The 26,378-nt window shown below is 51.1% G+C and overlaps 5 protein-coding genes across 5 annotated transcripts; all 5 read left to right on the top strand.

Moving 5' to 3' along the window:
* Positions 1 to 3,614: 3,614 nt before the first annotated feature.
* MIND_01131200 (uncharacterized protein) lies at positions 3,615 to 4,967 on the top strand (the record flags this gene model as incomplete). Its single annotated transcript, XM_037367859.1, has 1 exon — positions 3,615 to 4,967. The coding sequence occupies one exon, from the start codon at positions 3,615 to 3,617 to the stop codon at positions 4,965 to 4,967; it is 1,353 nt and encodes a 450-aa protein (XP_037215691.1).
* Positions 4,968 to 5,023: 56 nt separating this feature from the next.
* MIND_01131100 (putative CDC31-spindle pole body component, centrin) lies at positions 5,024 to 5,655 on the top strand (the record flags this gene model as incomplete). Its single annotated transcript, XM_037367858.1, has 3 exons — positions 5,024 to 5,294; positions 5,341 to 5,488; positions 5,535 to 5,655. 3 exons carry the CDS (start codon positions 5,024 to 5,026, stop codon positions 5,653 to 5,655), a joined length of 540 nt encoding a protein of 179 aa, XP_037215690.1.
* Positions 5,656 to 5,979: 324 nt separating this feature from the next.
* Positions 5,980 to 6,853, top strand: MIND_01131000 (Dynein heavy chain protein 1; the record flags this gene model as incomplete). Its single annotated transcript, XM_037367857.1, has 5 exons — positions 5,980 to 5,985; positions 6,034 to 6,087; positions 6,181 to 6,280; positions 6,328 to 6,397; positions 6,439 to 6,853. 5 exons carry the CDS (start codon positions 5,980 to 5,982, stop codon positions 6,851 to 6,853), a joined length of 645 nt encoding a protein of 214 aa, XP_037215689.1.
* Positions 6,854 to 6,871: 18 nt separating this feature from the next.
* MIND_01130900 (Dynein heavy chain protein 1) lies at positions 6,872 to 10,621 on the top strand (the record flags this gene model as incomplete). Its single annotated transcript, XM_037367856.1, has 16 exons — positions 6,872 to 6,897; positions 6,949 to 7,033; positions 7,082 to 7,108; positions 7,163 to 7,176; positions 7,229 to 7,308; positions 7,356 to 7,415; positions 7,466 to 7,548; positions 7,602 to 8,111; positions 8,158 to 8,270; positions 8,350 to 8,429; positions 8,479 to 8,580; positions 8,628 to 8,915; positions 8,961 to 9,036; positions 9,083 to 9,430; positions 9,481 to 9,936; positions 9,985 to 10,621. The coding sequence occupies 16 exons, from the start codon at positions 6,872 to 6,874 to the stop codon at positions 10,619 to 10,621; spliced, it is 2,985 nt and encodes a 994-aa protein (XP_037215688.1).
* A 129-nt stretch (positions 10,622 to 10,750) lies between these two features.
* MIND_01130800 (uncharacterized protein) lies at positions 10,751 to 11,551 on the top strand (the record flags this gene model as incomplete). The annotated part of the gene is made up of 1 exon (XM_037367855.1): positions 10,751 to 11,551. The coding sequence occupies one exon, from the start codon at positions 10,751 to 10,753 to the stop codon at positions 11,549 to 11,551; it is 801 nt and encodes a 266-aa protein (XP_037215687.1).
* Between the last annotated feature and the right edge of the window lie 14,827 nt (positions 11,552 to 26,378).

The raw sequence follows: 26,378 nt of genomic DNA, 5'->3' as shown, positions 1-26,378 counted from the left end.
TATGCGCCGGAGCGCCTGCCGCCGATCATTGGGCGCGAACTTGTACAGATGGCGCACGGCAGCGAGGGAGGTCAAGTCGTATTCTGCGAAAAGTGCTGTGTGTGCGGAGAGGTCGAGGGAGAGCTGGGAGAGGAAGGCGGTCAGGTCGGGGGAGACTGGGCCCTGCGGTGGCGCGGGGATGGGAGATTCGTTTGCCATTGTGGGTGCGTTGGGGGGCTGGACTAGAGTTGAAGCCGCTGATGCCAATAACATCTGGTTGGCGCCTGCGAAGAAGGTCGATGAAGTCGTCGCGAAACTTGCCGACAGTGAGATTGTCCAATTGGGTCTGTTCTCGCATGCGGCCGCGTGGATCGAGATAGACAACGGTAATGACGGGTCGCCTTTGCCCTAAGAGATGGCCAAAACCGAGGGTCGATCGTCTTTCATCTTCACGGTGGGGGTGAGTTTGTAGCCGTTGTTGAAGTCGTCTTGAACAAGTGTCGCTGGCGACAAACGAGGGAGCGACAACGCGAGGTTGTGTTAGTAGTCTTGAATGGCGCCAAGTTGCTGTCGCGTATGAGGCTGCTGCTGCCGGTTGAGACGACATACTCAGTGAGTTTGTAGCCGTGTCGTTGTGGAATCCGCGGATTGATTTTGCCGACGCAGTCCGCAACGAGTTTGCTGCAGAGTTTGAGTCGGTGAGGCCGGGGGGGGTACTTCAAGTTGTTTTAGCCGGCCGCGGGAGTGGTGCGGTTACTATAGATGGGGGGCTGTAGTTTTCGTTATTGCCGTTCGAGGGCCATTCGGGGCAGAATCCCAAGCGTTGTCGTCGTTTCCAGACTGCGACAGCCGTCTCGCAGGCCTGCTCGGCGCTGGACCACCGGTGTCGTTTGCTTTCGCCGACATCACTACAAAGGCAGCGCGGACTAGTCTACTAGCTAGGTCAGTCGCTGCCGTTGCCGTTTCAGACCCCAAACTCACCAAACCAGACCGCCAATCAGCACCGCCAAACTCGTCCCGCCAATCGGCCCCGTCTTTGAAAATCTTGTCGCCGTTTGGCAACCGCGACCTCGGTGTCGATGGCAGCGTGGAACAATCTCAGGCCCGATAGCCCTGGGCTGACGACAGCTTCACGTTGTCGCTGTATTCCGCCCCACTCGTTTGTCACACGCCAAAAGCACAACCCCCGGGCAAGAACAACGCTGAAAGGCTCGTTCAAGAATAGGCTCAGAGCAGGGGACAGTGACGAGCATTGGTGCATAGGGGGCGGAAACTGGTGGGAACCCAGCCAGATCTTCCCGGGAGGGGTCTGGCAAGATGGTCTGCGTGGAGGTCGCATTGTTCGCGACAGTGATATGTTGGGACTGGACGCTTGCTTTAGAACGCTTGGGGACACCAGGGGCTTGAGCGTTACTGGGGGTCTTCTTGCGCTTGAATTGGGACCTCCAGCCAGGTGGACGCACACAAAATTGTCCGTTTCTCATCTCGTTGCACCTGACACAGACTTGATCAGGACGAGAGCGGCTGCAGGGTCGGTGAGCATCCGAACAGCTGGTGCAAGCCATCCCTGACGGGGCCATTTTTCGTGGGGCCATTTTTCGCGTGGCCATTTGTCGCATGGCTGAGTTGGACGAGGGTGCTGACAGTTTGGCTGGGGGTTATATATGAGGCCCAAATAAATGGGAAAGTGAGCGGCGGGAGGGCGCACTTGATTGATTAAGTGATGGAAACCGGACATCGAGGCGGCAGAAGTCGATGCCATTGGCCAGGATTAAGCTCTCAGGGTTCGGATTCCGCTCGAGTTCCGTTCTTTCTCTTTACCATCAGACAGGCAACGGCAAGGAATGGAGGCAGACGCGGAATCGATAATCAATTCAAGGGTCGATGCTTGCGTGGAATTCTCCCGACTTGAAGGTGAGCAGGGAAGCCCGCTGCTCGCCACATTGGGAGTGCTGGTAGCTGAGATAGCAGCAGACTAAGAGCTTGGGAATTGAAAGCGCGAGCAGCCGTTATGGACTCCATTAGTTTAGAGCATATTGTGATCCACGCAATGCGATGCCCACTGGATTTAAGAGCGCGCATTAGATTTTTCAAAGTGTAGGAATAAAACACGCACGAATTGTCCTTGGTGGAGACGAACAGGGAAACGCGCTGGACGGCGCGCAAAAGATTTGAAGCAGCATTTAGAGCGTCTGTAGCAGCCAACGTGGCGGTAAACTGAGGCGTTGCGAGCTTGCATGAAATTCTAGGCCGGAATTAGCCACAACGGATATTCTCAAGGACAACTCTTGTGGGAGAATTGGGCGTCAGGGTTGGAGGACGAAGACTTGCTGCCCAACCGTGACGAACCAAAGGTGGGTTCGCTCTTGGCTAGTCCAACGACAACCGCTGGAGGGTCGTACTCTGGACTTGAGCAAAGAGACCCGTGGTGTGAAGAATTGGATGTTAAAAGCGCGAGAGTATTGTCGGTCGATATGGACTCCGTTAGTTCAGAGCACATTGAATGTTTGTTCAACGCGAGGCCCACTGGATTTGAGAGCGCGCATTAGATATTTAAAAGTGGAGAATTAAGCACGCACGAAGTATTGTCCTTGGTGGGGGTGAACAGGGAAACCCGCCGTTCGTCGCATGGGGAGAGCTGCTGGCCGAGATATCAGCAGACGATGTGGCAGTAGACTGAGGCGTTGCGAGAACGTCTAGGCCAGAATTAGCGACGGCGGATATTCAACAAGGACAACTCTTACTTGTGGGAGAATTTAGCGTCAGGATTAAAGGACGAAGCCTTGCTGCGCAACCGTGACGAACCAAACGTGGGTTCGCTCTTGGTTCGTCCAACGACAACCGCTGGAGGGTCGCGCTCTGGACCTTGGGCGTTTGCACGAAGCCTTGGAATTGTGATGTCACGACTCGGATATGATCATGTGACAGGCCGCCTTCCGACATCCGCTCAATGTTGAACAGTGGGTTTCCCTGCTCACTTTCGGGCAGGCTGGACGGATTTGCCACCTCTTGGCCGTTTACCGCAACTAGGCAAGATGATGGGGTCTCGGCGAAAGAAAACAAGTGCGCAATCACGAACCAAAGCCATGGCTAGAGGTCCAGAAATTCACTTTGAATCGCAACGAATAGGATCGTAGCTGGGTCAAGCAAAACCTCGGAAGTGTTTTTCGCTTGCCTTGAGGAAGCCGAGCGGGTCCCGCGTCCCCTTCAAATTAAACATAATCTCTTGTCTCAACTTGCTTGCGACCACCACCACTATCTACTCCAGATGCCATCCCCAGTCTGCCAAAAACCTCCTCCCGGCTATCGTACGTGAACTCGCATCGCCCGTCTATTACGCATAACTAGTTTGGGCTGGGTGAGTGCTAACTCAATGAACGACGACAACATCTGACTTCACATAGACTGTCCCTCGTAATTTGCTCACTGATTTACCGACTATCCGACGCGTCTTCGGGCCTCTATGGCAAATTGCATGATCATGCTATCGGAACTCTCCAGACAGCGGAACTCTTCGAAGACCGGAAGTTTTCGAAGCGCGGAACTCGCTCTGGTCCATATAAACAGGCAGATCGAATGTCGAGAGCGCCTACATTATAAAACTTATCGTCCCAACCGAATCGCCCACTTCAAACATGGCGCCTTGCGTCAATTCACCTCCCACACCCGCAACGAATAAAGCTTTGGCAACGTTCGACATCCTTGGGGTCATCTTCGAAGCCTGCCTCGCCTTGGATATCTCCATCACATGGCAGAACGACGTTCGGCAAAAGATGGCTCTTGGAGCGGTGTGCGGGTGTTGGAAACTCGCCTTGGAGTCTATTGCCACCTTATGGTCGCACATAATTCTGGTCCCGCGAATGCCTCAGTACTACATCAACAAGGTTTTTTGGCTTGCCCGGGCAGCTCCGAAACGATTGCGCATCGACCTTGACCTGGACTCGGAATTGGATATCATGTTTTTGTCTTCGATTGCCGCTCTGCTGGGTGCCAAAGCGGAGACAGTCACACATATCTCCCTGCAGTATTGCTCCCACTCCGCCTGGGACATCTTTGTTGACCACTTATTGGCCGTCAAACCTCAACCAACCTTCGCCTCGCTCGAGGAATTCTCCGCCACTCCGATCTCTTTGGGTGAATGTGAATTTGACATCGAGCCCCCTCCGTTGTTGGGTCTTGCCGTTGGATTTTGCCATCTCAATGAGTCATCTCCTCGCCCATTTTTAGTTGCCCCTCATATCACATCATTGGCCTTGACACATGTCAATGGCCCCGTCGCTTCCGATTTTGCTATGGACCTACTCGACTGCCTTCGCCAGACTCCCAGCCTCGAAACCCTTGCTCTCGATATCAATGAGCCCCTCGTTGCCAAGTCTACTTCCCACCATCCAATCATTCTTCTTCGCCTGAACCACTTGACATTTCTTTGCAACACGCTCTACCCTCACGCTTGCGGATCGTTGATCTCCCCGATGTACACCCCGCAACTACGGGCCCTTTCATTGCGACTTGCTAGCGTGCACAATACGGACGACTTTCTCTCGCTAAATAAAACTCGCCTTCATAGCGTCACTTTCTTGCGTCTAATTGGGGATATTTCCGCATATATGGAGTTTATTGGCGGTCAAGTAAGGCTTTTGCCTTCCTTGATGGGGACTCGACTCCGACATTTGGATCTCCTTGATCTGGGGATCCAGGTTTTGGTTGGCGACCAATTTGTCGAAATTCTTGCACACGCCCTTTCCTTTCAGGCCATTCGCCTTATAGTCATACGGCAGTTGAATTTGCCGCAACGGCCGGACCAGATTGGCATCCTGTGGTCCTTGCTCAAACCTGCTTCAATCGATGCCCCAACAAAAATCATTGTCATGGAACACGTTCTGTGCCAAGGCCTGGCGGATGAGGAACATTCGGCTTGCGCTTCCATGTGGTCTTGGGAACATGGACTTCGCTCAACATGGCGAGCCAGCCACTCCAAGCTTTCCTAAGTCCATGACTAGACCAAGTACGAGCGTGTTGTACACTTCCACTGGAATAAACCTCGATGTACATAGTAGCTTTCCGCCTCACCCGCAATTTTTTTTCTGCTGAGTTCGGTTCGGAACAAGGGCTTGGAAGTAGCCTAAGCCAAGAGATAAAAGAGGCGTTTGAGCTGTTTGACACAGACAAGGATGGGGCCATCGACTACCACGAGCTTAAAGTCGCGATGCGGGCGTTGGGATTCGACATGAAGAAGGCCGAGGTGTTCAAGCTGTTGAGGGACCACCACAAGAACGGCCAGGGCGTGATGGAGTTTGAAGATTTTGCGAGAATAAGTGCGTTGTTCCTTCTCTTGTTGTTCTCCTAGATTGACTGGCTCAGTGGCGGACCGCATACTTGCGCGTGACCCTATGGATGAAATACGACGAGCATTCCAGCCGTTTGACGACGACAACACTGGGAAGATATCGTCGAGGAATTTGCGTCGAGTGGCGAAGGAAATTGGAGACAGATTGGAGGATGACGAGCTGTACGTTTGCCTGCTTTTATTTCTTCGCGCGTCTGACTTGTTTCAGACAAGCGATGATAGATGAATTTGACCTCGACCAGGACGGCGAGATCAGCGAGCAAGAGTTCTTTGCGAGACGATTTGACTTGCGTCTCACTTGCCAGAGTTTTTATTCACATTTACAATAGGTATTGTATTGCTGTCTGTACCACTTTCCACTGTATACTAGACAATTTATGTACTTGGTCTGAACAACCTGCCACTCAGCATTTGCTCAGCATCCTTACCCTCTCCACGGTTTCCCATCCTTCAGCAGCTCTAAAAGCTGGTTTTCGCGGTCTTGGCGGTGGGCTATATAGGTCTCTATAAGCTCCTTTCCATGGCCAGGGTACAACTTGTCGGCACCCTGCTCCCTCGCAAACGTTAACATTCGCTGGACACTTGAGAGCGAAGGCCTGTCAAAGCACGTGCCAACCAACTCTTTACGCCTCGACGCGTAGACACAAACGACCATGGAGGCTAGTCCCTCCAGTACCCACATTTTTCGGTCTACTAACTCTTATTAGGCCTTTGCGCCTGGCAACTCCTCGACGGCAGCCGCCGTCACATTCATTACCTTCGTCCAGAACCTGAAGAAGAAGACCAAAACATAAGCACCCATTATAGACCTCTGTGAAAGTGGGGAGAAGACACTACACCGGTTCAGATATCAGTTCCCGGATGACTGGCTGTACAGCGACCAACTGCGTGGGGAGTGGAGCGCCTACAATGAGATATTGAAGAGAAAGAACGACTCCATTCAGGAGCAACTCGGTGCGTCCCCAATTGTCCCTCCCACTCGTCTACTCATGCTGTAATAGCCGGCCTGCAACTCAAGATCGTCGCCGAGGACAAAATCGTCGAGAACAAGATCAACGACATTATTTCAGAGTGGGAGCAAACTCGTCCTGTCCAGGGCAACATGCGCGCAGACATCGCCATGAACACAATCAAATCAATGTCTTCGAGGGAAAGCTTAATCGAGTACAGGACGACTACGACCTCCTTTGTCGGGCGAAAGAAGCCCTTGACCTTGAATTTGTCCGCCACACGCGTCTCGAGCCTGTCTTCGAAGAGTTACGTGACCTCACAAGTGTTTGGACCGCCCTCTCCGGCGTGTGGAGCCAGATTTCTGAGCTTCGGGAGATGCTTTGGTCGACCGTCCAGCCAAGAAAATTGCGACAACAAATCGACGGGCTGATTCAGTCAACGGGCAAGATGCCAACGCGGATGCGTCAATATGCAGCCTTCGAATATGTCCGGGACGTATTGAAGGGGCTCCTCAAGTCTAACTCTGTCGTTTCAGAGCTGCAATCAGAGGCTATGAAGGACAGACACTGGAAGTAGCTTTTCAAAGCACTCCGGATGCCTGCTGCTATTCCAATGCCAATGTTCGCTCATCGTTATGCTCGTCCGTAGCTTCTCTTACCGAGATTCTGTAGCATGACCCTTGGCCACGTCTACGATATGGACCTCAAGAAGAACGAAAGCGTCATCAAGGAAGTTATCATTCAAGCGCAGGGAGAGGTAGATTTCTCCAACCTTTCGCTTGATATATGCTCAAGTCTTTTCCAGATGGCTCTCGAGGAATACATCAAGCAAGTCAAGGAGACCTAGACCAGCTACACGCTAGACTTGGTCAACTATCAAACAAAGTGTCGCCGGATCAGGTATGTGTATCATCTTCCGGTCAACATGTACATTTTCTGAAACACTCCTTAGAGGTTGGGACGATCTTTTCACCAAGTGTAGCGAGAACCTCAACTCGCTTACCGCCATGAAACTTTCTCCCTATTATAAAGGTCATTTTATTTCCCCGTCCCAGTCCAATTAAATAATGGTACTGCAGTTTTTGAGGAGGAGGCTGCGTCTTGGGAAGAGAAGCTCAACCGAATCCATGTCTTGTTCGGTACTTTGTTCATCGCATGATGCTATGTTCGCTACTGATTCGATTTTTAGATGTGTGGATTGACGTTCAGCGCCAGTGGGTATATCTCGAGGGCATTTTCTCTGGAAGTACCGATATCAAGCATCTGCTTCCGGTTGAGAGCGGTCGCTTTCAAACATCAACGCGGAGTTCCTCACCGTCATGAAGAAAGTCTACAAGTCCCCCTTCGTGCTGGATGTCTTGAACATTCAGGGAGTTCAGAAGAGTTTGGAGCGACTCGCAGACCTGTTGAACAAGATTCAAAAGGCACTGGGAGAATACCTCGAACGAGAGCGGTCTTCGTTCCCCCGGTTTTACTTTGTTGGTGACGAGGATTTGCTGGAGATGATTGGTAACAGCAAGGATATCCTCCGCATCATGAAGCATCTGAAAAAGATGTTTGCCGGAATCTCAACGGTTATGTTGGACGAAGACCTGACCCAAATCCAAGGCATGGCTTCGAGAGAGGGCGAAGAGGTGCCGTTTACGACACCCATTCTGCTGAAAGATTTCCCCAAGATCAATGACTGGCTGGCTCGCAAAAATCGAATCCATGATGCGCCTTTCCTTGGCGGACCTGCTCACAGACGCTGTTGGCGAGTTACAATCGTTTTACGGCACCGGATCGTCTCTTCCAATGGATCAATTTATGGCTTGGATGGAGAAATACCCAGCGCAGTTGGTGACTCTTGCCATTCAAGTTGCCTGGACGGCTGCTGTCCAGTCATCGCTCGAATCGAGGACTGCACCAGATGCCGCGCTGCAAACTGTTACGCAGGCTCTTGATTTGCTCGCCGACATCGTCTTGCAAGAGCTTATACCTGTCACTCGTCGCAAGTGCGAGCACCTTATCACAGAATTGGTCCATCAACGAGAGTCACTCGAACACTGATTGCTGATAAAGTGCTTGACCCAGCTGGTTTTACATGGTTATCCCAAATGCGATTTTACCTGGATCGCTCCGTGGAGAATCCTCTCGAACGTTTGGCTATCAAGGTGGCGGACGCTTCCTTCCCTTATGGTTGGGAATACCTTAGTGTCCCAGATCGGCTCGTCCAGACACCACTCACGGACCGTGTCTACCTAACACTCACGCAAGCACTCGACAATCAACTTGGTGGCGCTCCATTCGGTCCTGCTGGCACAGGTGAGCCCATTTTTTACATCCTTCACTTTCATCTGACATTTTTTTAGGTAAAACCGAGTCCGTCAAAGCTCTTGGTGTCCAACTTGGGCGTTTTGTGCTCGTATTCTGTTGCGATGAAACATTTGACTTCCAGGCAATGGGTCGTATTTTCATCGGTCTGTGTCAAGTCGGTGCCTGGGGATGTTTCGACGAGTTCAATCGACTCAAAGAGCGTATTCTCAGCGCAGTTTCACAACAAGTCCACAGCATTCAGCAAGGTCTTGCCTCGCTCGTCAGGAACCCCGACACGGAGATCGAGTTGGTCGGCAAGAAGTTGAAGATTAACAAGAACATGGGTTTGTTTCCACTCTTGTGTCGTAAATGGTAACCCATTTGTGTAGGCATCTTCATTACCACCATTCCCAACTATGCAGGTCGTTCTCAACTGCCTCCCAATTTGATCAAACTCTTCCGGCCGTGAGTATCCCCTATTCGCTTCGAAATTTGTCTCATGGAACCGCAGAATGGCTATGACACGCCCCGATCGCGAGCTTATTGCTCAAGTCATGTTATTCTCGCAAGGTTTCCGTACTGCGGAGTCCCTCGCATCGAAAATTGTTCCCTTCTTCAACCTTTGCGACGAACAGTTATCACCGCAACCTCATTACGACTTCGGTTTGCGAGCCCTGAAGGTTGTGTTAGCTAGTGCTGTTATTCTCAAACGTGAACGTTTGCTCAGCGCACGAGCCGATGCGGGGAATGATGACACCGTTGTTGAGCTATCGGATGGGATTTGGGAGCAAATCATCCAAAGTGTCACCGAAACGATTGTCCCCAAGTTGGTCGCAGGCGATGTTCCCCTTCTTACTAAGTGAGTCTTGTTTGGCTTGTCTTGTTATCACGAATCTAATCCGATTTTAGCCTTTTGGCTGACGTTTTCCCTGGCGTCGATTACCTACCAGTCGATCTCGATAAGCTACGCGAACAAATTCTCTTAGTGTGTGCAGAGCGCCGTCTCACACCTGGCGACAAATGGATCGCGAAGATTCTGCAACTATATCAGATCCAGAAAATTCAGCATGGTCTGATGATGGTGGGGCCATCGGGAACTGGCAAGACGAACGCATGGCAGGTCTTACTGGCTGCTCTCGAACGACTGGATGGGGTTGAAGGTGTACCCTATGTCATCGATCCCAAGGCCATGGATAAGGAAGCGCTCTATGGTACTCTGGATGCAACGACACGTGAATGGAATGATGGTCTGTTTAGGCATATTCTGCGTAAAATCGTGGACGACGTACGTGGCGAAAGTGGCAAACGCCATTGGATCATCTTCGATGGAGATGTTGACCCAGAATGGGTAGAGAATCTGAACAGGTCGGTTTTGAAGTTGATTTTCTTTCTCGTCTGACGTCTTCTGGTCAGTGTCCTCGACGACAACAAGCTTCTAACGCTTCCCAATGGTGAACGTCTGAATTTGCCTCCTAACGTGCGCATTATGTTCGAAGTTGAGCATCTCAAGTATGCGACCTTGGCCACCGTCAGTCGTTGCGGTATGATTTGGTTCAGCGAAGACGTCATCGATCCTCAAATGGTCTATCGACACTATCTCGAGACACTCGCCGCTGTTCCCCTCGACGCTGACGACGAAGACGCGGGTGATATAATTGAGCGCAGGGTCGATCCATCAGCAAGCGAAGCCGACAACCTGGCGACACAAAAGGAAGTCGCGTCCATCTTAGAGCAATACTTCGAGGATGGAGAACTGGTCAGCAACGCTTTGACATTTGCAGACTCCATCGAACATATCATGGACTTCACTGTGACTCGTGCTCTCAGCACTCTCTTCTCGCTTCTCAACAAGACAGTTCGCAATATCATCGAGTACAACATCCAGCACCCTGACTTCCCGTTGTCACATGACCGCGTCGAGCAATACGTGACCAAGCGACTCTTAGTCAGCATCATTTGGGCATTCTCTGGCGATGCCAAACTCGACCTGCGCGCTGAAATGGGCGAATTCCTGCGTAAGCAAACCAGCATCGACCTTCCGCCTCTTTAACAGGGTAGCTCGCTCATTGGCTTCGATGTCCAAATCTCCAATGGCGAGTGGATTGCCTGGCAATCCAAAGTTCCTGTTATCGACATTGAACCCTATGCGGTCACCGCGTCTGACGTGGTCATTCCAACGATGGACACTGTGCGTCACGAGGAGGTTTTATACTCGTGGCTGTCGGAGCACAAGCCACTGATGCTTTGCGGTCCTCCTGGTTCTGGAAAGACCATGACCCTGTTCAGCGCTCTTCGCAAGTTACCCGATATGGAGGTTGCTGGCCTCAACTTTTCCAGTGCGACAACCCCTGAACTCATACTCAAGACATTCGAGCAATATTGTGAATACCGCAAGACTCCCAATGGTGTGATTCTCGCCCCGGTTCAGATTGGCCGCTGGCTTGTAGTGTTTTGCGATGAGATCAACTTGCCCGCGCCGGACAAGTATGGGACCCAGCGCGTTATTTCTTTCATCCGTCGATTGGTTGAAAGTGGTGGTTATTGGCGAACTTCCGATATGGCTTGGATCAAGCTGAAGCGTATCCAGTTTGTTGGGGCTTGTAACCCACCCACTGATCCTGGTCGAGTTCCGCTCACCCATCGTTTCCTCCGTCATGCGCCACTGGTCATGGTCGACTATCCTGGAGAAGTTTCCCTCAAACAAATCTACGGGACCTACAACCGCGCGGTTCTCAAAGTTGTTCCCAATCTACGGGCTTACGCGGAGCCTCTCACCGATGCCATGGTCGCATTCTATCTCGCGTCGCAGAAACGCTTCACTACAGACGTGCAAGCCCATTACGTCTACAGTCCACGTGAACTGACTCGTTGGGTTCGTGGTATTTACGAGGCAATCCGGCCTCTGGAAATCCTGGCAGTCGAAGGGCTTGTTCGTGTCTGGCTCATGAAGCACTTCGATTGTTCCAAGATCGACTTGTAACGGAAGAAGAGAAATTGTGGACCGACGAGAACCTCGATTCGAATGCGATGGAAAACTTCCCAACGATCAATCGCGAAGAGGCTCTGGGGCGGCCCATTCTGTTCTCCAATTGGACGTCCAAGAACTATATATATCGTATTGACCGTGTCTTCCGACAAGTTCAAGGCCATCTTTTGTTGATTGGTGTCAGTGGAAGCGGAAAGGTTTGTCGGTCTGTTTGTGCGATATTCGTGCTTACTTTCTACCTAGACTACATTGTCCCGCTTTGTTGCCTAGAAGGTCTCCAACAAATATACCGGCGAAGACTTCGACGAGGATTTGCGGACAGTCCTTCGTCGGTCTGGATGCAAAGGTGAAAAGATTTGTTTTATCATGGACGAATCCAATGCTCTCGACTCTGGTTTCCTCGAGCGCATGAACACACTTCTTGCCAACGCCGAAGTTCCTGGTCTTTTCGAAGGCGATGAGCATGCTGCTCTCATGACAGCGTGCAAAGAGGGTTCCCAACGGGATGGCTTAATGTTGGACTCCCATGAAGAGCTCTATCGCTGGTTCACACAGCAAGTCGCCAAGAATCTCCATGTTGTCTTCACCATGAATCCACCTGAAAACGGACTGGCCTCAAGAGCAGCCACTTCACCCGCTTTGTTCAATCGTTGTGTACTTGATTGGTTCGGTGACTGGTCCGACCAAGCCTTCTATCAAGTTGGAATCGAATTCACGAACACATTGAATTTGGATCTGCCGTCCTACAACCCACCAGTCAACTTCCCAATCGCTTATCGTGGATTGGCGATGCCACCTCTGCATCGTACGGCGGTTGTGAATGCACTCGTTCATGTTCACTCTTCCTTACACCAAATCAATCAGCGGCTCAGTCGCAGGCAAGGTCGCCATAACTATGTAACCCCTCGACATTATCTCGACTTGTGAGTTTTATCTGATCAATGATGACCCAATCTCATGTGTCCTAGCATCAATCACTATGTGCGCCTCTACAACGAGAAGCGGGACGAGCTCGAAGAGCAACAACGCCATCAGAAGCTCAAGCGGAGGGTTGCCGACCAACAAGAGGCTGAGCAAAAGAAGGCTGCTTCAATCAAGTTTCAAGCTGACCTTATCGAGGCGGACAAGGTCATCAAGCAACGGCAAGCAATTGCAGTCCCGAGCATCCACAGATCCAGGATTCTCACTCCCGACGCGACCAACTCCCCTATTGACGGACAGCCAACTCGGACGAGCGCAGTATTGGTGCCGATGATGTCTACAACGGCAATAAAGATGTACAGCTCTGAGTCGAGTGGATATCTGAATCGGTCGACTGCATCGTTGACACCGCCTGCCAATGACGACCTGGACCTGCTGCGACGAACAACCATGAGACAAGCTGACGCGGCGAAGTCGAGGGCGAGGGCGGTGTGGTTAAGGGAGGACACTCGCGATCGTCAGGAACAGACTGCGCAGTGCGTCTCATTCCTAGGTTGGCGGCAACAAACACGTCCCTCGGGCGGTCTTGATTGACCTCGAGCCTGGTACCATACTCCTCAAACCAGACAACTTCGTCTTTGGGCAAAGTGGTGCTGGTAACAACTGGGCGAAAGGACGTGAGTTCCATCTTCTTTTTGCAGTTGACCAAGAGTTGACCATGTGCTGACACGTTTTTCGAAGGTTACACGGAGGGCGCTGAGCTCGCCGACTCCGTTCTAGATGTTGTCTACAAGGAGGCCGAGGGCACTAATTCTCAGGTATGATTATTTCTTTTTATCATTCGGGTCATATGCATTTCCCAACTCGGTTTGCACTCGCTCCCTTCATTAGTCCATTGTATAATCAGGCTAGACTTACTACCATGTACTATAAACAAACAAACAAACCAGTAGCAATTGTAGTCTCAGTACCAAGATGTCAAACCTTCTTTGAATTTCTAATCATCAGAAAGCGATAGATCGGTGCACCTTGTCTTCCACTATGACCACTACGGCAATTCGTGGTGGTGGGCAGCGATGCATCAATTGATGCCTGCTGACTCACCCGGCTACTTATGATAACCGGTGAAAACATGGTTGCGTCGTTTGCGCCTTTGTGCGTGGACAAGTCGGCATCGGATAAGGTCAAAATGTTATTACTAGGCTGTCTTTACATGGGGATGTCTATAGTTTCTGCAATTTTATATACAAATTCCAAGTTCCTGCTCCTCCTGTTCCCAATACTCCTCTGAAAACTTTATTGGGGGTCTCCCTCAAGGGCCCTGATGTGCCAGTAATCATGTGAGTAGCTTTCTGAGCCTTCAGCAGTTCAAGATATGCTGTGAAAGCAGCCGTCGAAGCAATTTATCGCGTTGCGTCACAAGATGTGACGCAACAATTTTGACCAAAACTCTGCATGACCCCGGAGTCGCACAGGCTTGACACCGGATGCAATGTCATTGGCAGCTGCCAGATGACAGTATGATAGGCAGTATCTCTGATGGGCCGCATGGCAGACCCAACGGCGGTTCCATAGGCAGTTCCATGGGCAGCCAGATTCCTTTGTCCAATGCTTTGTCCAATTGCATAATATAGTACATATCAATATCACTTTGTGTTGAATGCGAGGCCTCCTCAGTGCGGCTTATAAACCATTGTCGCAGGACTCGGACCGGGATCAGCTTCCGTGATTAGTCTAAGGTTCACACACTCTCTGCCTCCGACCAACACACCTGCCCGCCAGTCAGAGCCGTCGAAAGAAAGCCGGCTTGTTTGCTTGTCCTTGTGGCGGTTCCGCACCTCCAGCCTGTGCTTGCTCGTCCGCGCAAATTCTCGCTGCCGAGAGGTACAAGTGCCTCGCAACAGTCCATGCCTGGCGCCCGCTGGGGGGGGTCGCATGCAAGCACCCGCCGCTGAACAGCCGGGAAGGCACTTGCGCTCGTTGCGCAGACCACTTTCTGTGGTTCTGCCGACCAGAATCAGTCGCAATATGGGCGCTGTTGGCTGCGTTGGCGCAGATGACGCATATCAGCCGGAGCGCTAGCACCACCAAAACCGCCACCCGCTCCCAAGTGTAACGCGCGGCGGCACAGCTTGCCTGCTGCACACGACCACATGTTGCCGCGTGTGAGAAGCGGAGATCCTCCACGGCTTGGCCGCGTGACCGGCGCTCCGGATCGGAGCCGGCCTCTCACGCCAACCTCTATGGTCCCAGTGACCACCTCAGACGACAGCGCGCGTAGGAGGGCGGTGATGTGGGGAGGAATGCTGGGGAATAATGTGGGGGGAGCATAGAAGAGGGGAAGAGACAGCTGGGGACGGAAGGTGAGTGGTAAAAACCACCCAGTTTCAGCCAGCTCACTAAATACTGTCACCGCCCTCCTACAGCCAATTCTTGGCCGTTCCCCTCCATCCTTTGAGGAGCGTCCGGGACGACCTTCCCCTGTCCACATCTCGACAGCCGAGACTGCTGAACGCGTCGTTGACGCTCGTCGGCCGACACAGTGTCCGAGGTGGGCTCGAAATTGCCTTGGCCACCCCGGGCGCGTTTCCCAGCCGAATCCCACCAAACTGCGCCCTGTTACTCTGCCTCCCGAGCGCTTCAAATACCGTGCAAACAGCGGTCATCGTCCCACGTGTACCCGCCCGCCGCCACTTACCATTTCCGACTTCCCCCGCTTACCCCGCGCCGAATCCCTCACCATTTCGCGCCAAACTCCAGCGTTTGGTGCAGGCGTGGTATGGCTCCAAACGCTGTAAACCTCAGCGCGAACGGGCTAGCGGTTGTCTCCCACTGCTCGCTCGCCTGATTCTCCCCCCTCAACAGCGTCCTAGAACTTGAAAGTAAAGTAAAGGTGTGTGTATTTCACGCACTGCTGATCTTACTGCAGTATTGGTCGTAGAAGTGGACACTATACGCGCTAAAGCCCGGAGGCTCCTTCACCTTTGACTTCATTTCCTTCCGAGCCGCGTGCACGAGACACAAGATTATGTGCCACGCAGATGACGCGCAGAGTCCAATTCGGGGCTGGAAATTTGGCCGCAACGCTAACATGCGCGTCCTGCAACAGGTGGAATCCTGAGGCGAACGGGGCAGCGGTGTCATTAGGCAGAACAGGCTTGCATCCCATTCTGGCTTAGACTGGAAAGGCACACGCAGATAGCGGCCCCGGTCCGCTGTCCCCAAAGCGGTCATCGGAGTGCGCAAACCCTTCCTTTTTTAACCATTGTCACCATATATCAATGCTGACGACGCAGGGGTGCGAGAGCGAGCGCTTCTGTCGTTCTTTTCTGTAGCATCATATCTATACTACATGTCTATCTTGTTGGTGTCAATGAAATGCTCTTCTTTGAGGTATTTTGAACAAAGAGTTCAGACAAAGAAATCTGGCTCCCGTTGGAACCGCCGTTGGGTCTGCCATGTGGTCTGCCACATGGGGTGTCAATCACACTGCCATCTGCTGGCCGCCATTGACATTGCACCCAGTGTGATTTTTGGTACAGACGTGATTTTGTCTATATACTTCATCCTAATAGAGCCAGATTTGGCAAACTTGCCTCTGATGTTGCAGGATGAACAGCACCATCACTAAGAACCAGAAAATTGAAGAAAAACTCTCTATTCCATTCATCAGAGACAGTAAATAGATTTATTTAGCTCCATGCAAGCAGTATACTAGCACTGATAATGCTGAAAAACTACATTCCATGAATATGTGACTTTTTGACATGTCACAGGCATCATTGTTGGCATCTTTGATTCAGTCGCTGCCCACCACCACAATTCGGACTCTCAGCAATCCATATCCAATCTTCAACTCCGTCTCTTGAACCTATACGCAAGAGCGACCAACGACAATCTTCAGAATTCTATTCGAAATCCTCGTTCAAACATGCGACGAAGTATCTTTTTAAACTTCCTATGTCGGAAAATTTTTTGAGTGCCTTCCAAGGCACGTGCCTTACATCATCCTTGCACGTGCCTTGCCGGTGTCTTGTCGGCCGAGCCCCAATCTGACCAAGCCTTGTACGAAGCAGCCATGTCTCGTTGGGATGTGTCAATACATAGTGTCTAACTAGTGCTCGCACCCGGGCATCTCAAGATGAATTGACAACTATATTAATAAGCTTATTGTAACACCATGGACACCTACGATATACTTTAAATGTTCATACCAACTTCATTCGAAAATAGCTATCAGTATCAATGATATCAACAACCAAAAACTGGTGCTTTCAACTCATATCAAAATCCGGATGTATTCTTTGGTTGTCTGGACAATGACTGTGTAGTATCGTGGAGCGCCATAGAATAGAGGTGAGCATCGCAAATAATCGGTCATTTGTGCCCAGTTGTCGAGCAATTCAAAATAGACTTTCAGAAAGGTATAAGGCTGAATCTACACCAAACGGTCAACAATCTTGGCGAAGCATTGAGAACAAACCTCATATGTGGACAGCAGCTCAACAGGATTATCATCTGGTGAAGCATGCCCAAAAGAAACTAAAATGTGTTGAGAAACTTGACAAAACGCTTATGGAATGCATGGAAAGCAACATCGTTCGCCACTTTCTTCAAGTCCTGCAAAGCGCCGAGAGAGATTCTTTTGATTTTGCCACCCACGACACTGTTCCCAAGCTGTTCGCAGTTGGCAGGGTCTTCTTTCCTGTGTTGTCGATTGCACAGCGGCTCTTGCAGAAGCAGCATCGATATCATCAATTTGCTCTCGAATCAAGTTGGCAACGGTTGTTTTGTGGATAAAGCTTAGTATCTGAAATGATTCAAATAACCAAAACAATCTAATCATGAGTTGAAGCACCTGTGGAGCGACATTTCTTTTGTTGGTGAGATTCAGATAGGCGTCGCAGATTGGGCCATGCATTGACTCGTTGTTCTTCGTTCCAAAGTTTCGAGCGGCACCCTTGCGCAGAATATCGTCAAATGTCAAATGCATGCTGCAAGAGATGTATCTTAGGGAAATTCCAGTTTTTTTCGAAGTCGGTGCTGACACAGGCAGCCGAGTATTCCTAATATTATTATTTCAGATCAGTTGACTCAGAATAACAGACAAGATTGACCTACCTCGATAAGCCTCCCAAATCGTAAAACCTCCTCCTGGCCTTGCTGGACAGTCTCTTTGGTCTGTACCTTGAGATCGAGGATGGTATCGATGACAAGGAAGCTAAGAATGCACTGCAGCAGCAATTCATCCAACTTATCTGTAAGCAGGTTATGGGAAGCGAAAACAGACATTTTTACAATGTCTCGGTGCTTGCTGCCATCATTGAATGCGATGTTCGAGACACTGTTGAAATGGTTGAGATTGCGACAGCAAGGAAGGGCCCTATATCTATGAGCAAATGTGAGTCAATGTGTTTGCACTTTGGTTTAAATTCTGAATTGGAAGTTGGTACCCACTGATCATCTAGTTTTACAAGCTGACGTGGCCCGGAAGCCTTGATATGAAGTTTCAGCTGGGGGAACAGGTGATGCCCCCAGATTCCACTATTGTTGGTATGAAGGCGATCAAACGAATATGCATGGTGTGGATCTGAGTATGCAAGGTTCCAAAACACGTTCTAAATAAAAATGATCAGAGAATCACAGTCTATTGGGCGTTATTAAAGGCTTACCTCGACCTTTTGGAGACCTAAAGCTCTTAGCTTGTCTTCATGCTGGCCCTGTTTTGCTCCAGGCGCTGGCGCCGCCTTTACAACTCTTGCAGAATCTTCTGCTGTCCGCAATGGAGCAATTTCATGTAACTTCGAGAGGTCTTCGGCCTTGATAAGACATATAGGGCATGGGAAAAGCGCTTTAACCCCTCGGATCAGTGTCATCAATGTTCTGATCAATGCATTTAGACCTTCGTAAGACTGGACGATTGTTAGATACTGACGCTTCTTCATAGTCCGCAACAAGGATAAAGATGAGGGGAAAAAAGTTTGCGCATTACGCCGTCCCCACACCGAACATGAGCACCGGCTTTAGAGAAATCTGCAATCGACTTGATAAGCTCGTAGAAGGCAGTATGCCATACTGCTGCCTTGAAGTTAGTATAGTTTGTTTTCCCAGTTTCGCTAGTGTCATCATCGGCCTGTCACTGATATTTTAGAGGCAGCGGCTAAATCGAGAAAGTGGTACGCACAACAGGCAGCCAGCCAACAGTTTGTCCCCCACCCCAGCCCATGCTGTTTTGAAGGTTGTGTGACGTTATTCCTAAACGTGCATTGACGGGGTAACCCATCTGCGTTCCAAATGGTGACAATTTCGCTTTATCGGTGTATGCATATGCTATGATGGGAAGGACTTTGGCCTCCGGGTCGTTGGGTAGACAGGACTACAATTAGATAGTAGTCAGACACAGTGTTTGATAATATCGATGGGGAGCAAACCTGGATGTCCCAGATTGCACTTCCCGTCCATGGCTCAGTATAGAATTGCACCCATTTATGACCATTGAATCGGTAGCGTTTCTCTGCATCCCAAGAAAGGAATGGAGCAAGCCGTGGGTCTTTGACAAGATCAAGTATCCACTCCCAAAGCGGTCGTGCATGCATCTTGAATGTTTCGACCTTCATTTTGTACTTGACTTGGACCGTCGTTTTTTCAAACTAATGCATGATCGTTAATAATAGGTGATAGTGCTACATAAGAGAATACACTTGCTCACATCGGTACATTTCTTCCCCGCTTGCTTCCATAGCTTATTGAGCTGTCTGCTATTGTGCAGGGTGAATTTATCAATGGACGAGGCAACACGTCGAATGAGGGAGATCAACGTGTTGATAGCTTTTGAGCTTAGCATGTTGTCATTCGCAAACTCAGCAACTTTGAAGTCTAATCAACTCCGAAACACAGGCCTCCATGGCTCTAGCGCTGTTAGAGGATGTTTCGTAAGGTTGATGTGTTCGAGAGACAGATAGTCCTCGAGTGAGAGTGTTTCAGGCTGCCGCCTGCTGTGAGGATGGAATTCGCGTTGAATGTCGCCGAGCTTTGGTGCGTGATTGGCGGCCTCCAAGTTTGGTATGGAATCCGGATCAGGCAGCTCCGAGTCGCCTGTGTTGGAGGATCTTGGCTCAGAGTTGACCTGAGATTCAACATCTGTACAATGATTAGTTTATATGTTTTAGCCCAGAAAAGGAAAAACAACTGACAATCTTGAAATATCTGAGGGTCAATCCCATCGACGGTGTGAGGGTGTTCTTCGTACGGCATGTCTGGCCCTTTTCAACAACTATTAGTTTGGCAAGACACAAAAGCAAGGCTTTACAGACCAATCGGCACCTCCAGTATCGGTCCAATTTGAAGTTCATACTGATGAGTCTGATTCCAACTTCTACCTCTACGACCATTGCTCCTGTTTCTTGTAGGCAAGAAACGCAAGAGGGGGATACTGTTATATCTATGCCGACTCCGGCATCCGATTCCGATATTGATTCCGGTATTTGGTTTGTACGCAATGAAGATTTACTGAGTGTTTTCAATTACCCCGACTTATGATCTATGCAATCATCTATGCCTTGTTCCTAGTATGCAACTCCTCTTCTACTTTACTTGACCTTGTTCTAATCCTGTTACTTACTTTGTTATACCTTATTCCGTTTCTGTTACTTCTCGCACTATAAATACTTTGATGTATTATCACATACTTCAGTTTGTAAATTAACGTTGCTGGTCTCTATCTCCCAGCGTTGTCTCCACTCCGCTCTTCTCTTCTTGTCTTGTCTTGGTCAACTGGAAGCCCCAGTCATCCAAACATCCTTCTGTGGTGTTCCGCCCCAAGTGCTCTCCAACTTCGATTCTGTTTCTGACTCCAACTCCGACTCCGTCCCTCTGGTCAACATGGCACTTAACATAGCCCCTACAAGAAGAAGGCACCGGGAATTGAGGTGACAGCCCACAACTCTATCAAGAAAGGAAAACAATGACACATTCTATGCCAACCTGGCACGGACTCCGATTCCGGAACTGATGGGCCCGTAGTTGAGCGCATGGTGAGTCCAGATCCTCTCGTTCAGCACAGCTGATTGCATTAAGGAAATCAACCCACTCTGAAAGTACAGCTTTTACTTGCTACTGATTTTAATTGGGAGAAGGAGGTGGAAATTCAGTAAGCAAAGAGGATGAGACATTCAGAGACAATGTGATATGGAATGCACTTAGTTTGGCTGAGTAAATGTGTGCACACTGCAATCCTCCCTTTTAACTATACTCCGCGTCAATCCCAAATTCCAGCCACCAACATGTTGTGTCTAACAGCTTGTTTGTCCATGGCCATGGCAATGGCAAGAGAGAAGTGTTCAGTAAGAACTAGGGTCTAGTGGACTCAGAGAAATAAATGATATATACTAGGAATTTTTAGTACAAACTTGGAGCAGCACGAGAACATGGGTGACCCCAAGCATGCTTAGAACCTGCCGCCATTGCATGACCTACAGAGTGACACACAGTGTGCAACGTGCAATGTGACAGTACGACGGTTCGCTGATAAGCCGCAGTTTGGGACAGACCAGGAAACGACTATTTTTGTCGATTGCGCATGTCTTAGAGTTGACATGAGTCCCGAATGGTCAACTAGGGAGTTATCTGTCAAATAACCAGTCAAAATCTATCAAATCGCGCTCAGTGATTCCAAAATCTTGACTAGGAAAAGTTTGCAGAGCCCGTTTCTCGCTAGGATCTATCCAATCCTATGCAAAATACCCAACTTGAAAGGGAATGTAAACTAAAAGGTATATTCGGTTTGGCGTGCACTGAAGACTTGAGATTGACTTCTACTAGATAAGGGATACCCCTATCTCTGTTGGTATTGACGACTGACATCATTGGAACGTGGTTTCGGATCTTACTGGAGGATCGAGAGTGCCAAGGGACGGTTAAACAGGAGAAACCAACTCAATAGATTGGGGCCTGGACCTGCGATCAATGGGGACTCTAAAACACTGTCGAGGAACTGGACATCTGAACACTGGATTTGCGAAGTTGGGACAACTACCGCTGAGGCCATACGCATGAGATACAAGTTATGGGTGTCAATCGAAAGCTGGGAAGCAGAGCTATCAACTTTTCCTACTCAAGATCAAGGGATACTTCACAAGTAAAACTAGATGGTCGTGAACACGGAAGATTTACACAGGTCATTGACACCAATACACCACCAATACATGCGATACCAGTCATCTGGACCTGGATTTTTGACTCTGGGTTGTATGGCGAAACGATACCAATACAATTATGCGCATGGACTACTTTTCTTACTTATGATTTTCCCTGATTCTATCAATTTCGTTTTAGTATTTATATCTCTGTTTTGTATTTGGCAGATTCACGGATTGCCCCGCTCTACTAGGTGCATCTGGGGATCTAGCTCGTCAATTTATCTTGCTAGCTCTTTTGAAATAGTATCATCGCGTTGGAAGGATTATTGGTTGAGGGTTTTGGTTGCTGAATACAAGAGTTCCGGTTGCTGTTTATTGTAAGGGCAACCCTGGAGACTCCGACGAAAGCCTAGCTAGCAGGGGAGGATCCAAAGCGTGAATAAGACTACAGGAAATACACGGAGGGACCGACCTAGCAGGGGAGGATCCAAAGAGAAGAAACTCTAAGGGTCCGCCTGCTAGGGCGCCAACTATATACTGGTCGTCCGTAACTGCCGACGTAGAGCGCAGAAGGCCTGAGCGGCGTCGCAGGCTCTGTCCCAAGGTGATCGTTGGGAGGGTCTTGACGGATCGGTGATTATGCGGGCGAAGGAGGCCGTGGACGATGGTCGGGGTGGGTCGGAGCGTCCGAGGGGGCGCCGGTCGGATGCGCCTCGGATGCGTTCGGAGGGTCCGAAGGAGGCCGAAGCGGGGGTTCCCCTGACATCACCCCCCCTTTGAATGCGGCGTCCCGACGCATAGTTCGGAAGGGCAAGGAGTCGAAGGTCGCTGAGGCGATGTGCCGTGGTTTACCTGGGTACCTCCGATAGAAGTCCGCAATTTTGTCTGGCGCGAAGACACGGTCGAACCGAACCCACGAGTCGTGCGAAGCATCGTAGCCTTTCCACCTGACGAAGTAGTTAAGACGCTTATACCTTATCCTGGCATCCAAGATTTCCTCGACTTCCCATTCGGGGACTCCGTCCTCTAGTTCGGGGGGCGGTTCGTCGTAGCCGGGTCGTCCATTGAAGGGGTCGTCCTGAGTGAGCTCGAGTTTAACAACGGGGAAGACGGGGTGGAGCTTGGAGTAACGCGGGGGGAGGTCGAGCTTGTAGGCACCTTTGCTAACCTCTGCGAGCACCTTGAACAGTCCGAGGCGCTTGTGGGAGAACTTCTCGGAGGGCCGAGTTGTTCTGATGTCAGAGGCATCTAACCAAACCTTATCACCAACTTAAATATTCGGAGCGTCCGATCGTCTCCGATCGTAGTACCGTTTATACTCGTCTTTGGCTTTGACGAGCGCGGCCTTCGCCTCGGAGACGCCGTTCGCTATCCGATCGCGAAACTCGTTCACTGACTCCAACTCTGAGCGGGTGCCCGGCTCGAAACCCATTCGGGGGAGCCGGCCAGTGTCCGTCATCACCCTATGGCTCCCGTCATAAAGGGTACCTGTTGAGTGGAGGAGTGAACGTGGTTGTTATAGGCGAACTCAGCGGCAGGGATAAGCTCGTCCCAGTCGTCTTGTTGGTAGTTGGTGAAGATTCGGATGTACTGCTCGAGCTCCTGGTTAACGCGTTCGGTTTGTCCGTCGGTCTGCGGGTGGTAAGCCGTAGAGGTAGCCGGCTTGACGCCAATTAAGCGCCAGAGTTCGCGCGTGTGAAGTCAGCGATGAACTGCGAACCACGGTCCGAAATGTACTTCTCGGGGGTTCCGTGGTGTCTCCAGACGTTCCGATAGTACAGGCGGGCAGCTCCGACCGCGTCTATTGTCGTATGACATTCGGTGAAGTGAGCACGTTTCCCGAGGGCGTCAACCACTACCATAACCGCATCATACCCATGGGCCTCGGGAGCTCGACGATGAAGTCCACAGTGACGGTGTGCCAGCGCTCGGGGGACTTCGGTTGGATGTAGCTCCCCGGGCGGAAGCCTTCGGAGGGCCTTCGTGACGACAGCATAAGTCGCAGGTCGCGACGTAGCGTCCGATATGGCGGGACATCTGTGGCCACCAGTAGTTGCGCCGAAACCAACTCCAGGGTCTTGAACCGCCCGGCATGTCCGGGCGACACGCATGTCGTGGCAGAGCTCGATGATGCGCCTCCTTAGGTCCTTGTCTTTGGGGACTACGACCTTGCCGCGGAAGTACAAGAGATCGCCCGAGACGGCCCACTCGTCCGAACGCGATGAGCGGGGGCCCCGAGCTTGACCTCGGACCTTCAAGAGTTGCCGAGCCGCAAGTGCGACGGGTTCCTCTAGGTCAGGCTCACCGGATAGCGCTTCCTTGATGTCGCGGACAAGTTCGGAGCCAGGCCCAGAGACAGTGACGGCCTCAAGCGCGAACGTGGAACAGTTCGGGGTGTAAGAGGGTGACATCCGAGTTGTCGTCGGAGATACCGTGGTCAGGCCGGGCGGGAGAGAGCATCGGGACGGCCCATCTGGCGACCTGGGACGTGGTGCAGCGTAAAGTCAAACCTGGAAAGGTACAACGACCATCGGGCTTGCCGACGATTAAGGTGTTGCGCCTTTCGGAAGTATTCCAAGTTCTTATGGTCAGTCCAGATCTCAACCGGATGCGCGGCGCCCTCGAGGAAATGCCGATACTCCTCGAGTGCGCGGATGATCGCGAGCATCTCCTTGTCGTGAATCTCGTAGTTGCGCTGGACATCATTTAAGCTTTTGGAATAGAACGCTACAGGGTGCCACTTCCCGTCCGGGGCGGATTGTTGTGAAAGAACCGCCCCGTCGCATAATCTGAGCTGTCTGCTTCAAGTCGGAAAGGCCGAGAGTCGTCCGGGATCGCTAAGACAGGTTCTGATACGACCGCGTCCTTGATGGCTTGAAAGGCGGCGGCCAGGCGTCTCCCCAGGTCCATTTCTGGTCTTTCTTGGTGAGCGCAAAGAGAGGTTGCGCTAGGGCCGAGAAATCCCAAATGAACCTGCGGTAGAAATTAGCAAACCCCAGGAACTGCTGAACGTCCTTCTTGTTTTCGGGCGGAGGCCATGCGGAGACTCCGGCGACCTTAACGGGGTCCATTTCGACATGGTTGTGCGAGATAATGACCCCCAAGTACTCGATTGACGATTTCTCGAAGTCGCACTTTTCCTTGCGAAGGTACAACTTGTGCATTCGGAGCCGCCGAAGGACCTCCCGGACGATCTCGCGGTGCTTGCGGAGGTCCGAATGTGCGATAAGGATATCATCGAGGTAGATCATAACGTTGCCTAAAAAGAATGAGATCCTGGAAAATGTCATTCATCATCGTTTGGAACGTCGCGGGGGAGTTTGTCAGGCCGAAATACATCACCAAAGGTTCGAACAACCCTCGGTTAGTCCGAAAGGCCGCCTTCCACTCGTCTCCTTCTTTAATCCGGACGTTATTAAAACCCCAGCGAACGTCGAGTTTGGTGAAGTAACGAGCGCCCTTGAGCCGGTTGATAAGGTCGTTAATCAACGGAAGGGGGTACCGGTTCTTAATCGTCATTGCGTTGAGGGCGCGGTAGTCCTGGACAAACCGAAGCCCTCCGTCCTTTTTCTTAACGAAGAAGACGGGGGAGGCCATCGGAGATTTCGAAGGGCGAATACGGCCTGTGGCAAGTCCTTCCTCGATGAACTCGTCAAGTTCGCGCTGTTCGAGGGGGGAGATCGGATACACCTTACAGTTAGCGGGCTTCGCGTCGGGGACGAGTTCGATAGCGTGGTCCCAAGCCCTTCGTTCTGGTAACGTGTCAAAGGACTCCTTGTCGAAGACGTCTTGGAACTCCTTGGCCCAGTCCGGGATCTCCGAAGGCGGAGGGGCCGAGTTACGGGCGAAGGCCTCTGCAAGGCGTTGGGACACTGTACTGCCAGCGCGGATCTCCTCAACTGGGCGAAAGGAGGTGTAGAAGATGCGGTCGCCGTCTTCAAGATGCTCGTCGCCGTCGAGGTCTGGTGAGGGCTCCGGAGGGTCCGGCAGCTCCGAGCTCGTTGTCAGCATCATCTGGGCCAGCGATATCGATAGCGCAAACAGTGGGGAAGGCGCCCGCAAGTAGTCGTGATTTAAGGAGTCGGAGCCGGCGAACCTCGGCGCGTTCGGTCCGCTCTTCGTCACAGCAGGTAGAGCAGCTGCGGGGGCAGCGACTCATTTTCACCTCCTTTGTTTCCCAGTTGATCTCGGGGTTATGCTTTTTGAGCCAGGAGTATCCGAGTATCAGGTCCTGTTTCCCAAGGTGGGTTACAGCCAGCTGAACGTGTTCGGAGTGTCCGTTGTACCGTAGAACGAGGTCCGCGATTTGGCAAATAGACCCAGCATCATTGGGGGTGCCGTCGACGTTGTAGACCGGGATGGGTACTGAGAGATTTCGGACTGGCACATTATTCCGGTTGACATATTCTGTGTCGATAAAGTCCGGTAGCTCCGCAGTCGACCAGACCCGAGAGGGAGAGCTTGAGCGCGTTCGCAGTGGACTCAAGTTCAAGGGGGAGGCGCAGCGAGTTAACGCCAGGAGCGGCAGAGATGGTATAACTGCCAGGTAGCTTTTGCTCCCAGGCAAGTCGGCGAATCCGAACGGGGGCTTCGGAGGGGGCAGAGGGTGCGTCTTTCGTTTTGGGCTCGTTGTAGGGCAAGGGAGTTGATTCATCATACAAACAAGTGAAACGATTTATGGACGCGAACGAGGGCACACCAGTCACTCGTCGCGGGGGACAAAATCCTCTGCCGGAGCCTCCGAATGTGCCTCCGCTAAGGCC

Source organism: Mycena indigotica (assembly GCF_014461135.1).
Source record: "Mycena indigotica strain 171206Taipei chromosome Unknown Mind.scaff0010, whole genome shotgun sequence".
In the NCBI taxonomy this organism is placed as follows: domain Eukaryota; kingdom Fungi; phylum Basidiomycota; class Agaricomycetes; order Agaricales; family Mycenaceae; genus Mycena; species Mycena indigotica.
Note: the sequence above shows the minus strand (reverse complement) of the source record. Positions and strands in the feature narration are given on the sequence as shown.